General features: G+C 41.8%; 1 protein-coding gene across 3 annotated transcripts in view; it reads left to right on the plus strand.

Moving 5' to 3' along the window:
- LOC125411804 (vomeronasal type-2 receptor 116-like) overlaps nt 1–16,031 on the plus strand; it is a 59,071-nt gene that overhangs the window by 25,056 nt on the left and 17,984 nt on the right. The window contains exons 2-4 of one of the 3 annotated variants that reach the window (XM_087910135.1): nt 848–1,154; nt 1,378–2,190; nt 3,474–3,701. In XM_087910135.1, coding sequence (XP_087766261.1) covers nt 848–1,154; nt 1,378–2,190; nt 3,474–3,701 — 1,348 coding nt within the window. The remainder of the gene's footprint in view (nt 1–847; nt 1,155–1,377; nt 2,191–3,473; nt 3,702–16,031) is intronic. The other 2 variants (XM_087910129.1, XM_087910130.1) reach the window with 2 other exon arrangements.

Raw genomic sequence — 16,031 nt, forward strand, 5'->3', positions numbered from 1 at the left:
AGAGGTAGGGGGATCTCTGTGAGTTCAAGGCCAACCTGGTCTACAAAAGCAAGTTCCAGGACAGGCTCCAAAGGCTACAGAGAAACCCTGTCTCAAAACAAAACAAAACAAAACAAAACAAAAAACAAAAATCAAAACCTTGGAATACATTTACTTTTTATGGCCCACATAAACATTAATACTGTCAATACACATGGTGAACACATACAGTTTTACAAAATACATCTCTGGCATTTGAATTCATTTAAAAATAAAAATTTAAAAGAAGATTTTACTCCTGCATTAGATAAACCAGAAAGAAAAAAAATAGCACAAAGATTGATATGATGGTATATTTTAACTGTAATGATCACTGATTATAAATAATTGAAAGCATAAGAGCCAAATGATGCCCAGACTATTATGCACGCTTCAGGCAATATTTCACCGCCTTAACCAAATAAGTTAAATTCATAAGAAAATACCATAAACTCATTGATTCATCACATGAACTTTTCACATTGCTCAATGACTTCAAAAGGAAAGGAATACATGAATATGTTTACTGTTTAGGTAAAGCCTCTGCTGCTGTCTTTATCTTTAGAGTAAGCACTCAAAAACCAAAAATTGATGACAGACTCTTTGGAAGATGCTGAAGGCTCATCTTTTTCATGGGAGATGCACTCTGATGAGCTTTTAAAGCTTTTGCAAGCTTCCAGCTTATTTCATTCCAATCTCACAGCATAGGTCATTTGTAGCAGTATTGGTGGTGTTTGGGAATACTGTCCAGCTTGGAATAGAACATCTATTGACTACATAGGATAATCTGTAAATCTCTGTCCACACTAACCTCCATATCCTTTTACAGAACACCAACTGAAAACAACCAGTTTTCCCTGGCCTTAGCTTTTTCCATGGATGAAGTCAACAGGAACCCAGATCTTTTACCAAATTCATCATTAGTATTTGATTTCCCAGGAGGTGGTTGTAAGACTGTGCCAAAATTATATAACTCATTGCATTTTTCTATAGAGAATCATGATGCTCATCCCAACTACAACTGTGATGAAGAGAGTGAGTGTATACTGATACTTTCAGGACCAAACTGGGCAATATCTGAGATGGTTGGGACATTCCTAAATTTCTTCATGTTTCAAACGGTGAGATTTTTTTGTGTTGTGGGCTTGCAAGAAATTGCTACTCAGTTGTTACAATTCCTTGATGCTAGGAATTGTGATTGAAGGTTACTATTCAGAGGGTTAACATGGAGTCAATTTTTTTCCTTGAAATTGAGAAGAAGGATGCAGTAACAGGAAAAGAGTTTTAAGGAATTCTTTGCTGAAAGTGTGTTTACAAGTTCTTATTGAAGGCTACCTAATACTGCTCCCTGTGTCTTAGGTTTTTCAGTTTACCTATGGACCTTTCAATCCCATCCTGAGTGATCGTGAACAGTTTCCTTCTCTTTATCAGATGGCCCCCCAGGACATATATCTAGCCCTGGCTATGGTCTCTTTGATGCTTCACTTCAACTGGAACTGGATTGGACTGGCCATCTCAGACAATGATCAGGGTACTCAATTTCTCTCATATTTGAGGAGAGAGATGGAAAAAAATACAGTCTGCTTTGCTTTTGTGAATATGATCCCAGTCAAGATGCATTCATACTTGTCAAGGGCTGAAGTGTATTTTAACCAAATCATGACATCATCCACAAAGGTAGTTGTCATTTATGGTGACACAGACAGTACTCTAGCTGTGAGCTTTAGAAGGTGGCAATCTCTAGGTATACAGAGAATATGGGTCACCACCTCACAGTGGGATGTCACTATATGGAAGAGTGACTTCACACTTAATTCTTTCCATGGGATACTAGCTTTTGCACACCACCATGCTGAGACTTCTAGTTTTAAAACTTTTGTCCAGACATTGAACCCTCTCAAATACTCAGATGAATACCTGGCAAAGCTGGAATGGATGAACTTGAAGTGTGAACTCTCAGATTCTAAGTGTAAGACACTGAAGAATTGCATATCCAATGCTTCATTGCAATGGCTAGAGGTACAGACTTTTGACATGGCCTTTAGTGATGATAGTTATGACATATATAATGCTGTGTATACTATGGCTCATGCTCTCCATGAGATGCTTCTTCAACAAGTCTATAATCAACCAGTGGATAATGGAAGAGGACCTTATGCTCAGTGCTTTAAGGTAGTGTTTCTTATTTTTGATGAAGTTTGCTGTCATCAATGTCATAGTCTTTGAAGTGCCCCAATGTACTGGATTAAGAAGTATTTCATAAAATAGAGGGATTCTGGATTTTTTTCTGGTAAGGATGTAAATATAGAAGTTGGAATAAGTCTTAATGCAAAAGAATTAAAGTTGAAGACACATTTTATCAAGATTTCACTGATTTTGTTACAGAGCACCTGGATATTATCACACAGGTTCTAATACTGTAAACAGTCCTTCTTCATTAATACTCTCCATGATGAGAAGATCAATCCTTGTTCATTTATTGTCCAATGTGCGCTAATTAGTACATGAGATGGTTTTCACAAGTTTTTTCAACTTGTTCTGCTCACTCTTTATGTTCTAGGGATCTCATTTCACATATATAGTGAGAGTAATTACACATTAAACAGCATTATTCTTCAGTTAAGGACATACATGTGTATTCATGTCTGTGAATAGATGGTTATTACTGTGTTTGGGTGTGTGATTGTATTTTTGTGTGTCTATGTCTATATCTGTGATACCCTTTATGTGTTTCTGTCTATCTACATATCTGTCTATAAAACTAGGATAAATTTGTCTTGTGCCAATGTCTTTCTGTATAGGTGCTTTTTCTGCGAATGTCTACCTGTGTGTGTGTGTTTCTTTGCATGTATTTGCATGTGTCTATCTATATGTTGTTGTATATTGCTTGCACGTACATATATCTTTGTTTCTGTGTCTTTTTGTGTTTGTCTGTCTCTCTGTCAATCTGTCTTTGAATGTGAGCTTAAATTTATCAATGTCTGTGGTTGTTTCTATCTGTTCATGTCTACCTGTGTGTGTTTGTTCATGAATGTGTGCATGTGTGTGTGTAACTGTATATGTGTTTTGTAGAATTCTGTTTCTGTTTGTCTGTTTGGGTGCATAGGTCTGTCTGTGTGTGACTTTATTTTTATGTGTGTGTCTTGGCATGCATGTGTATGTCTGTATAAAATGTATGTAATTGCATAAAAGTATGTTTATATGGATGTGAGTCTCTATCTTTCTGTCTCTCTCTCAATATCTGGGTCTGCATATATGTCTGTGTTTCTGTTTGGTAGTTTCCTCCTAAAGATCTTAAATTCTAGGAACATTATGATCATTTTATTAACCTTCTTGATTTATTGCTATTTCTTCCCTGGACACCTTCAATAATATTGCCTTTGAGATGAAATCAGAATACATTTTCCGTCTTCACAAAAGGACACAGACAAGATAAAATGGTGTATCTCTTTCAGCTGCATTTCTTTCTGAGGAAGACCCAGTTCACTAATCCTGTTGGGGAAAGAGTGAATATGAACCAGAAAGAAAATCTGCAGGAAGAGTATGACATTTTCCAGATTTGGAATTTCCCTTATGGTCTTGGACTTAAGGTGAAGATAGGAGAGTTTAGCCCACATTTTCCACGTGGTCAACAGCTGCATTTATATGAAGACATGATAGAGCATGCAACAGGAAGTAGACAGGTGGGTCTGATTTAAATGTGCTCATTTCCATTACACAGCAGTAACATAGTCAGGGGGTCTATTTGTGCTGCTTTGTAACCTAGTGCACAGATTGTTAAATTAGAAACCATTTTCTAGCCTCCTACTTTGTTTCCACTTTCAATGTTTGATGTGACACTTTATTAATTTTGAGGGTTTCAGACATACATACAGTGAATTTTTATCATTCAAGAACAGATTACTGATTTTTAATATAAAAAAGAAAACTGTTTCCAAGTTCCATATTCCTTCTAATCAAGTGAGCCATATTCTCTTGTTGCAATTCTGTTAACTGCACAGTGATTTTCCTCTTTGCTGTTGAACCTTTGACACAGTTGTTGAAAGACTGAGGCTAGTTTTAAGTGAGGAGCAAAGTAAACACATGTAAATCATTAATTTGTCTGATTTGGATTATTGCATTGACAGATAGGTTTATTGGGGTGCAGAAACTTTTCATTCTTGTTTGTAGAAAGGCAGAGATTTCTTCATTTTAGTTTCCTTGGCTCAAGGGCCAAATAGCCTCAGGCATTTCCATTGAATGGCTCTGAGCACTGGCTGTAGGAGGTATAGCCCTTTAAACTATTTGTCTCCTTCCCTTTTTGGCTCCTTTGCACAGGGAGGGTCAGACTCAGCTGGCTATAGTGTGTGTGTATGAACTGCTACAATCTTAGCGGTAACCTAGGCCATTGCTAGTGTAATGATCTCTTCTGTTTTTTTTAAGAGACAAACCACACCCAGTCCCTCCTCTGTCTGCTGAGATAGGCTGATTGATCTTCAGCCCACAGCTTGACTCTCTCTCTTTTCTATCTACCCTTCAAAGAGGCAGCTTCTGTCTCTCCCCAGTTCTTCCCTACCCCTTCTGTCTCCCCCTTCTTTCCCCTTTCCCCCTCTCTCCCTCTCTCTCTGCTCTTCTCCTTCTCCCCCTTCACTTCTATCACCTACTTAGTAAATATAGAACTTCACTCTGCATGGCATGCCTATCCATGTCTCTGTCTCTTGCCCGCCACCGCGTGTCTCCCTGCCCTGGACCAGCCACCACTAGGGGATCTGCCTGGGACTGGCTGCTCTCAGGGCCCGATGCCTGGCACCACATGACCTGCTGCCACCACATGACCCGCTGCCACCACTTGGGGACCTGCAGCATTTTTAATTTTTCTATTACATTTGGTGCCGTGACTTGGATAAGCTCTCCCACTCCAAGTTCCTCTCCCGGGGTCGGGATCCCGAACCAGGCATTTTTTTTTTCCACAAGAACTATGTGTTCCATAGGCCTGAGCATGATTTCTACAGTGTGATTTCTACTTACACAGTCAGCTTTAATTGGTGAGTTTCCCCCATTCTTGTCAGCTTAACCATTTCTCTGAACCCAAGGAATTGACCATTGAGCTCTGACAATCCTTTGGTATTTCTAGAAATGGGGGACTGCGTCCAACCATGATCTTCAAGGCTAAGGTTGTGCCCTACACTTACATGTATCTATAGAGGCTTCCCTGAGTTAAAATCATGACCGGACTGACCAGGGGTCAGTCCTCCCATGCTGTCACTGCACACTCTGTGTGGTGCATTCAACTGGAGGCCCAGGGTCCCTCAGTGTTTTTATATTTTTTCTTTTTCTTTTCTTTCTTTTCCTCGCCATAAAAGGCCTCTCAGAGTGGCCTCTGACCTCCCTGGCTTCCGAGTCACACCGACCGGCCGGATCCAGTCAGGAAATAGCACCCCACTCTGGGGTTAGGGGATGCCCTCCCACAGGTTCTGTGGTGTTTGTGCTGATTTACAACCCCCCTATAGGGGGAGATGTCCCATTATAGGCCTTGTGGTGTTGCTGTTTCATGGGTTTTCATGGTTTCAGCTGTGAGTAGCAAGCAATCAATGTTCACCCCCCCCCCTTGGATGGATGCCTTTTAGAGGCCCTAAAACAGCAAGCCTTAAAGCCCTACTTCAGTTCTTAGCCTCACTTGGTGCTGTCACACCAGCTCCACTTTTATGGGAACTTTCTAACTACTGTCAGTGGGAGGTTTCTAACTACTGTTAGCACACAGGTAAATGGAAAGAGTTTCCTCGAACTGTTCTGTCACTGCTACTGATGTCAACAAGATTGGTTGAATCAACGAGGTGGCTTTTTAAATTACAGCTTTTTGCTCCCCTTGGCGGCTTGTGGATTGGCGGCTCAGCCACAGGGCAGATCAGGCCTCTAGGTCTCTTTTATTAAGCTTAAAATCACTACAGCTCAAAAATTGTGGCTTTTCCATACAACATGTGAGTACTGCCATTTTGACTAAGTTCAGATGACTTCACCACCGTTTTAACTGAGTGGCTTTTTCATACAACATGTGACTGCTGCCATTTTGACTGGGATCAGGTGACTTCATCAACATCTTGGCTAAGAGCCAGGTCAGGTGACCAAGTTCTGCCATCTTTACTGAGGTACTCCCTGCCTGATTCCCCAGTGTTAACTCTGTTACCAGCATCTTAACTGAGAGCCAGTTCAGGTGATTCAGGTTACCAAGTCCTGCCATCTTTACTGAAGTATACTCTACTTTGTCCCCCAGTTTACTTATGTTTTTGTCTCTAAATTCCTCTTGCTGACTCTGTTGCATGTGTATTTTGTGCAGTGGCATGCCTTTGGTAGGGCCCACCAAAAGGATCCACTTCTTCCTGTTCACTCTCTGTGTGTGTGTTCATATATGTAACTTAAATGCACCTATGCTTAACGTTATAATTGTCCATTGCATCTCATTTCAGATTACAAAAGCAATAAGTCTCATGTTTTAAAGTCTCTTACAAAAATACTCTCTATTTAATCCAAACTTCATTTAAAATATATTAAGCTGTTCTCTCATATTGTCAGTTCTGCTGTTAACCTACTATTGCAAGTAGTTTTTTCTTCTTTCTGTCTTTTTATGAGTGTAAATCTAACCTGTTAAGTTGAGAGCCAGTATAGTCAAGCTCAGACCCAGCCCTCCAGGCAGATTCTATACTGTAATTATACTGCTCAGAGATATGGAGACTATGGCATTTAAATATTTGATTATTAAAAAACTTTTTCTAACAAAAAGAAACAGTTTGGCTCCTAGAAGCACTCTATTCCCTCCAAAGAAGACAGAAGACAAATGGGCACACAACAATGTCCATCCACAATTCACTGCAACAACCACCAGGAAATAATGCCTTTCATATAAACTGAAGATCACCTGACATGGACAGAATCGCTGGAATCGAAAGCCTAGTTGCTTAGGTAAAGGTAGGCTTGTCTTGCTACAGATTTCTTAGCCCACAGGATCTTCTGGAGCCTGGCAGGTCCTGTGCTAAACAGCAAAAGGCAAATACAACCCTCAGAAACCATGGAGGACCCTGAAAAGTAGCTCTAGGTGCCAACCAAGGAAGTTCTCTGTTTTCAAATAAATAACTCAAGTAAAAATTTATCCTTCTTAAAGATCTCTGATGCAGTTTGACAGCTGAGAGGTTTTGTAAATTTATTTATTTTTTTATTTTTTTTATTTTTTTATTAAATTATAAAAGTTTCCATTTCAGCACCTCCTCCCAACACCCTCCCACTCCCCCCACTCCCTCTCCTCCTCCCTCTCCATCCCCTAGAGCAGTCAGGGTTTCCTGCCCTGTGGGAAGTTCAAGTTCCTCCCCCCTCCCTCCAGGTCCAGGGAAGGTGAGAGTCCAAACAGACTGGAGCGCCAAAATCCAGTATATGCAGAGGAAGCAAGTCCCAGTGTCATTGTCAATGGCTTTTCAAAAAGGCTCCGGGCCAGCCACATTCAGAGAATCTGGTTGGATCATGTCCTCGTTCAGTCCCAGTCCAACAGGCCTTGGTGAACTCTCATTATATCAGTCCCCTTGTATCAGTGGGTGCTCGCATTCCTCGCAGTCCTGATTACTTTTTTTATTTTCTTCATCCTTCTGCTCCTCATTTGGACCGTGGAGTGCTCAGTTCGGTGTTCCAATATGGGTCTCCATCTGTATCGTCATCCAACGTCGGATGAAGGTTTCCTCTGCCCGTGCCTTCTTTGCTCACGTTCTCTTTCCTTCTGCCTCTCATTTGGACCTAGGGAACTAGGTCCAGTGTTCCAACGTGGTTCTCCGCCTCCATCTCCATCCATCGCCAGATGAGGGTTCTATGGTGACATGCAAAATATTCATCAGTATGGTTGTGGGCCAAGGCCGGTTCAGGCACCCTCTCCTCTGTCCAGAGAACCATCTGGGGATCTCTCCTTGGACCGGGGATCCCCTTTATAATCAAGTCTCTTGTAAACCCTAAAATGATTCCCTTAGTTGAGGTATATACTTGCCTGATCCCATATCCATCCTTCCTCCCTCCCCCCCATCCCAGTCCCCCGATCTTTCCCCAATCCTCCCCTACTCCCTTCTCTCTACCCCTCTCCATTTCCGACAACCTTCCCACCCCCCCCATGCACCCGAGGTTACCTGGGACTCTTGTCTCTTTCCTACCTCCTGGCGGATAGGTAAATAATCTTCATCAGGTTCATCTTCTTATTTAACTTCTCTAGGATCACGAGTAATAGGCTCAAAGACCTTTAATTATGGTTAGAATCCACTTATGAGTGAATACATACCGTGTTCCTCTTTTTGGGTCTGGCTTACCTCACTCAGTAAAGCGTTTTCTATGTCCATCCATTTGCATGCAAAATTCAAGATGTCATTGTTTTTTACCGCTGAGTAAAACTCTAATGTGTATATGTTCCACACCTTTTTTAACCATTCTTCTATTGAGGGGCACCTAGGCTGTTTCCAGGTTCTGGCTATTACAAATAGTGCTGCTATGAACATAGTAGAACAAATGCTTTTGTAGTATGTTAGGGAATCTCTAGGGTATATTCCCAAGAGAGGAATTGCTGGGTCCTGAGGGAGGTTGACTCCCAGTTTCCTGAGAAACCGCCACACTGATTTCCACAGTGGCTGCACAAGTTTGCATTCCCACCAACAATGGATGAGTGTTCCCCTCATTCCACATCCTCTCTAGCATAGGCTATCATTGGTGTTTTTGAGTTTGGCTATTCTGACAGGTGTAAGATGATATCTCAAAGTTGTTTTGATTTGCATTTCCCTGATCGCTAAGGAGGTTGAGCATGACCTTAAGTGCTTTTTAGCCATTCGAAGTTCATCTGTTGTGAATTCTCTGTTAAGTTCAGTACCCCATTTTTAAATTGGGTTAATTAGAGATTTAGTGTCTAGTTTCTTGAGTTCTTTGTATATTTTGGAGATCAGACCTTTATCTGTTGAAGGGTTTGTGAAGATCTTTTCCCAGTCAGAAGGTAGCCTTTTTGTCTTACTGACAGTATCCTTTACTTTACAGAAGCTTCTCAGTTTCAGTAGGTCCCATTTATTTATTGTTTCTCTTATTGTCTGCGCTCCTGGGGTTCTGCTTAGGAAGTGGTCTCCTGTGCCTATATCTTGTAGACTACTTCCCACTTTCTCTTCTATCAGGTTCAAAGTGGTCGGATTAATGTTGATGTCTTTTATCCATTTGGACCTGAGTTTTGTGCATGGTGATAGATATGGATCTATTTTCATTCTTCTACAGGTTGACATCCAGTTATGCCAGCACCATTTGTTAAAGATGCTATCTTTCTTCCATTGTATAGCTTTAGCTCCCTTGTCAAAAATCAGGTGTTCATAAGTTTGTGGGTTAATACCCGGGTCTTCTATTCGATTCCATAGGTCGACTTCTCTGTTGTTATGCCAATACCAAGCTGTTTTCAATACTGTTGCTCTGTAATAGAGTTTGAAGTCAGGGATGGTAATGCCTCCAGAGGTTCCTTTATTGTATAAGATTGTTTTGGCTATCCTGGGTTTTTTGTTTTGCCATATAAACTTGATTATTGTTCTCTCAAGGTCTGTGAAGAAGTTTGATGGGATTTTGATGGGAATTGCATTGAATCTATAGATTGCTTTTGGTAGAATTGCCATTTTTACTATGTTGATTCTCCCAATCCAAGAGCAGGGAAGGTCTTTCCATTTTCTGGTATCCTCCTCAATCTCTTTCTTCAAAGACTTAAAGTTCTTGTCAAATAGGTCTTTCACTTCCTTGGTTAGAGTTACCCCAAGATATTTTATGTTATTTGTGGCTATCATGAAAGGTGATGTTTCTCTGATTTCCCTCTCTGCTTCTTTATCCTTTGTGTATAGGAGGGCTACCGATTTTTTGGAGTTGATCTTGTATCCTGCCACATTACTAAAGGTGTTTATCAACTGTAGGAGTTCTTTGGTAGAGTTTTTGGGGTCGCTGATGTACACTATCATATCGTCTGCAAATAACGAAAGTTTAACTTCATCTTTTCCAATTCGAATCCCCTTGATCTCCTTATGTTGTCTTATTGCTATTGCTAGAACTTCGAGCACTATATTGAAGAGGAATGGTGAGAGTGGACAGCCTTGTCGTGTTCCTGATTTTAGTGGAAAGGCTTTGAGTTTCTCTCCGTTCAATTTGATGTTATCTGACGGCTTGCTGTATATTGTTTTTATTATATTTAGGTATGATCCTTGTATCCCTAGTCTCTCCAACACCTTTATCATAAATGGGTGTTGAATTTTGTCAAATGCTTTTTCAGCATCCAATGCAATGATCATATGGTTTTTATCTTTCAGTTTATTTATATGATGGATTACATTGATAGATTTGCGTATGTTGAACCAACCCTGCATCTCTGGGATGAAGCCCACTTGATCATAATGGAAAAATTTTCTAATGTATTCTTGGATTCGGTTTGCCAGTATTTTATTGAGTATTTTTGCGTCAATGTTCATGAGTGATATTGGTCTGTAATTCTCTTCCTGGTTGTGTCTTTGTTTGGTTTTGGTATCAGGGTAGCTGTAGCTTCATAAAAAGAGTTTGGCAGTGATTCTTCTGTTTCTATATTGTGAAATACATTAAGGAGTATAGGTATTAGCTCTTCCTGGAAGTTCTGGTAGAATTCTGCATTGAAACCATCTGGTCCTGGGCTTTTTTTGGTAGGGAGATTTTTAATAACAGCTTCTAATTCTTCACGACTGACAGGTCTATTTAGATTGTTCACCTGTTCTTGGTTCAACTTTGGTATATGGTACTTATCTAAAAAAATGTCCATTTCTTTTACATTTTCCAACTTTGTGGCATATAAATTTTCGTAGTAAGATCTAATGATTCTCTGAATTTCCTCTGTGTCTGTGGTTATGTCCCCCTTTTCATTTCTGATCCTATTAATTTGCATGTTCTCTCTCTGCCGTTTGATTTATTTGGATAGGGGTTTGTCGATCTTGTTGATTTTCTCCAAGAACCAGCTTTTTGATTCATTGATTCTTTGGATTGTTTTCTGTGTTTCTATTTTGTTGATTTCAGCCCTCAGTTTGATTATTTACAGTCTTCTACTCCTCCTGGGTGAATCAGCTTCTTTTTTTTCGAGAGCTTTCAAGTGTGCTGTTAAGTCTCCAATGTGTGCTTTCTCCGTTTTCTTTAATTGGGCACTTAGTGCTATGAACTTTCCTCTTAGCACTGCTTTCATAGTGTCCCATAGGTTTGAGTAATTTGTGTCTTTATTTTCATTAAATTCAAGGAAGAGTTTAATTTCTTTCTTTATTTCTTCCTTGACCCAGGGGTGATTCAGTAGTTGACTGTTCAACTTCCATGAATTTGTTGGCTTCCTGGGGGTAGCACTGTTCTTGAATTCTAACTTTAATCCATGGTGGTCTGACAAGACACAGGTGGTTACTAATATTTTTTTGTATCTGTGGAAGTTTGCTTTGTTACCCAGTATGTGATCAATTTTCAAGAAGGTTCCATGAGCTGCAGAGAAGAAGGTATATTCTTTCCTATTTGGGTGGAATGTTCTATTGATGTCTGTTAAGTCCATTTGATTCAATACCTCCAATAATTCTCTTAATTCTCTGTTAGGTTTCTGTCTGATTGACCTGTCCATTGGTGAGATAGTAGTGTTGAAGTCTCCTACTATTAGTGTGTGTGGTTTGATGACTGCCTTGAGTTCTAGAAGAGTTTCTTTTACATAAGTAGGAGGCTTTATATTAGGGGCATAGATATTCAGGATTGAGACTTCCTCCTGATGAATTGTTCCTGTTATGAGTATAAAATGTCCATCTCCATCTCTTCTGATTGATTTTAGTTTGAAGTCAATTTTGTTGGAGATTAGAATGGCCACACCTGCTTGTTTTTTAGGTCCGTTTGCTTGAAAAACCTTTTCCCAACCCTTTACTCTGAGTAAATGTCTGTCTTTGTGGTTGAGGTGTGTTTCTTGTAAACAGCAGAATGTTGGATCCTGTTTTCGTATCCAGTCTCTTAGTCTGTGCCTTTTTATAGGTGAATTGAGTCCATTAATATTAAGTGATATTAATGACCAGTGGTTGTTGACTCCGGTTATTATTATTTTTTGTTTGTTTGATTAATAGAGTTTGTATGTGTCCCTTCTTTGAGTTAAGCTCGTGAAGGGTCGCTAGATGTCTGAGTTATTGTAAGCAGTGCTGGCAATGTTGGACTCCTTGAGTTGTGATTTTCCTTCTATTACTTTCTGTAAGGCTGGGTTTGTGGCTGCGAATTGTTTAAATTTGTTCTTATCCTGGAATATTTTGTTTTCTCCATTGATAGTGAATGATAGCTTGGCTGGGTATATTAGTCTGGGCTTGCATCCATGGTCTCTTAGTTTCTGCAGTACCTCTATCCAGGACCTTCTGGCTTTCATGGTTTCCACTGAGAAGTCCGGTGTATGTCTGATAGGTTTACCTTTATAAGTTACTTGCCCTTTTTCCTTTGCAGCTCTTAATATTTTTTCTTTAATCTGTATGTTTTGTGTTTTGATTATTATATGACGAGGGGATTTTTTTTTTTTTGATCAAGCCTATTCGTTGTTCTGTATGCTTCTTGAACCTTCATAGGAATATCATTCTTTAGATTGGGAAAGTTTTCTTCTATAATTTTGTTGAATATATTTTCTGGACCTTTGATCTGCAGTTCTTCTCCTTCTTCAATCCCTATTATTCTTAGATTTGGTTTTTTTATTGCGTCCCAGATTTCTTGAATGTTTTGTGAAGAGAATTTGTTGGATTTGCTGTTTTCTTTGATCAGAGCATTTATTTTCTCTATGGTATCTTCAGACTCTGAGATTCGTTCTTCCATCTCTTGTATCCTATTGGTTATGCTTGATTCTGTAGTCTCTGTTTGTTTACCTAGATTTTCCATATCCAGCCGGCCCTCGTTTTATGTTTTCTTCATTGCCTCCATTTCAGTTTTCAATTCTTGAACTGTTTCCATTACCTGTTTGATTGTTTTTTCTTGGTTTCCCAGTATATCATTCATGGATTTACTCATTTCTTCGATTTTTTTTTATGTTTTTCATCCATTTCTTTACTCATTTCTTCAATCTTTTTGTTATACTTCTCATCCAGTTCTTTAAGGGAGTTATTCATATCCTGTTTAAGGGACTCTATTGCTTTCATAATGGCATTTTTTCCCGCTTCTTCTGAATTAAGAGGTTCAAGTTCTTCTATTATAGGGTCCTTGGGTTCTGGTGTTTTCATGTTGTTTTTTAGATTGTTGGAGGAGTTCTTGCCTTGGCGTCTGCCCATCTCTTCCTTCAAATGCTCTCTACTGGATCTTCTAGTACCAGGTCAGGTTCCCTTGTTGGGCAGGGAATTCACTGACAGAAGGCCTACTTTTCCTCAGGCAGTCTATTGAAACACAGGCACTCCCCACTACCGGGTTGCACTCACAACCCAGGCCCAGCGAGCAAGGGAGTTGCTCTGGGGAGATCTTGTGGCCCCAGAGGGAAGGGGGGAAGAGAGGAAGGTGTACCTGGATAAAGGCTGGGATGGGAGAGCTCCGCAGGGAGGAGTCGCCTCTGCCTGGTGACCAGATTGTCAAGGGGGGCGGGGAAAGACTGAATTCCTCCTAGGGGAAGCCCTCTGGCCAGGAGAAAACTCACCCCTCCTCCAATGGAAGTCTGCTAGAAGTTCACTCTCTCTTGCTGGCCAGGAATGTGATTGAGCTGAGACAGGGCTTGCCTGTCCTCAGGCAGGTTCTCAAAGCACCGGAACTGCCCCTGCCGGACTGAGCCCACAGTCCAGGCCCAGCAGCGAGCAAGGGAGCAGCTCTGGGGAGATCTTGTGTCTCCAGAGGGGAGGGGAGGAAGAGAGGAAGGTGTACCTGGATAAAGGCTGGGACGGGATTCGGGAGAGCTCCGCAGGGAGGTGTCGCCCCTGCCTGGTGACCAGATTGTCAAGGGGGGCGGGGAAAGGCTGAATTCCTCCTAGGGGAAGCCCTCTGGCCAGGAGAAAACTCACCCCTCCTCCAATGGAAGTCTGCTAGAAGTTCACTCTCTCTTGCTGGCCAGGAATGTGATTGAGCTGAGACAGGGTTTGCCTGTCCTCAGGCAGGCTCTCAAAGCACCAGAGCTGCCTCTGCCGGACTGAGCCCACAGTCCAGGCCCAGCGTGCAAGGGAGCAGCTCTAGGGAGCGGTTTTGTAAATTTAAAAGGACAAAGTCACCAAACAAATTTCAACAAATTACAAATGCAAGTTATGAAATTTCTCTATCATGCTGCCTTCCATAGTCTTAAAAATACTTTTCATTGTGTAAAAATAACTGTCATAGTCATTCTTACATAAATATGCTACTTTTTATAAAACGTATATGTTTAAAAGTTCTGTTTTCACAAACCCAAAGAACTCTTGTGAGTTCCAGGGAGCAGAATTGAAGGATCCACCTTACATAGGTCAGATAAGTCCCCCTCAATTCCTTGGTCCTAAAATTTCCCCCCACAACTCTCTAAGCTTTTCTGGCCATTCAGTGGGGTGTATTCCTGCTGCTGGGCTTTTTTACCCCCAAACCCACCCTGCTCCCAAGCCAGCCTTTTCGCCTGCAAGGTCCTTGGAACCCTGCAGCACAGCCTGCTCCAATGCTGAGGGGACCAGGGAGGTGAATCAGCAGCCACAAAGCCAGACAGCCGAACCACCAGTCTCTGGGACCTTCCCAGTGGAACAGAACCCAGGAGCCCCTCCCCAACTCCTTAAGCTTTTCTAGTCAGCAGGGAGTGTTCCTGATGCTGGGCTTTTTTCCCCTCAACTCACCCTGTCTCCAAGTCCTTCTTGCCTGTGAGGTCCTTGGAACCTTGCAACACAGCCTCCTTCAGTGCTGAGGGGACCTGAGAGGTGAATCAATGCCCAGAAGCTCAGACAGCTGGACGGCCCACTCCCTAGGACCTTACCAGTGGGGCAGAACCCAGGGGCTCCTCCCAAACTCCCTGGTTTTTCTGGCCTTCCAGCAGGGAGTATTCCTGCTGCTGGGCTTTCCCCAAACCACCATGCCTCAAGCCTGCCTTTTTCCCTGTGAGTTCCCTGTAGTCCTGTAACACAGCCTGCTCCTGTGCTGAGGAGACATAAGAGAGGGCAGACAAAGAAAAACTCCCAAGTACTCAGCCACAGTAAAGATTGGACCAAGACGCCAAGACACTGCAGGCCTCATTTGAAGGAAGAGATGGGTAGGTGCCAATGCAAGAATTTCTCAAACATCCTAAAAAGCAACATGATAACACCAGAATTGAGTGGACACTCAACAAGAGGATTTGTTCATCCTAACCCAGAAGAAGTAGAAGAAAATGACTTTAAACGTAACTTTATGAAAATGAGGGAGAGCTGAAAAGAGAATGTGAAAAAATCCCTTAAGAAATGGAAGAGAAGGAGCCCTCTTGCAGTGCTGAGGAGTTCTACCCAGAGAGCTTCTGCGGCAGGGTCTTCGGTGTTCCACAGGACCCCTCCCTGCCCCCACTGTTGCCACCCTTTTGTCTCCTGGGTCCTGGGAAAACCAGCAAGCCCTGTTGCACTGCTGAGGAGTTCTACCCAGAGAGGTGAGTGTGTGCTCGCCTGGGCGGCCTGGCTGGGAAGAGAGCACAGCTCCTCCCCCCCTCAGCTTCTGCAGCAGGGTCTTCGGTGTTCCACGGGACCCCTCCCTGCCCCCACTGCTGCTGCCCTTTTGTCTCCTGGGTCCTGGGAAGAGCAGCTAGCTCTGTTGCACTACTGAGGAGTTCTTCTCAGAGAGTTCTGAGGAGCTCTATCCAGAGAGTGCTGAGGAGTCCTACCCAGAGAATGTTGAGGAGTTCTATCCAGAAAGTGCTGAGGAGTTTCATCCAGAGAGGAGGAGATGGGCAGGCGCCAATGCAAGAATTCCTCCAAGAACCTAAAGGCAACATGACATCTCCAGAATCCAGGGAGAATGAAACTAGAAGAATTGAACACCCTACTCCAGAAGAAATAGAAGAAATCGACTCTAAGCAGATCTTTATGAAAATAATAGAGGAACTCAAA

The sequence above is a fragment of the Myodes glareolus genome, chromosome 1 (assembly GCF_982192425.1).
Source record: "Myodes glareolus chromosome 1, mMyoGla1.1, whole genome shotgun sequence".
Classification (NCBI taxonomy): Eukaryota; Metazoa; Chordata; class Mammalia; order Rodentia; family Cricetidae; genus Myodes; species Myodes glareolus.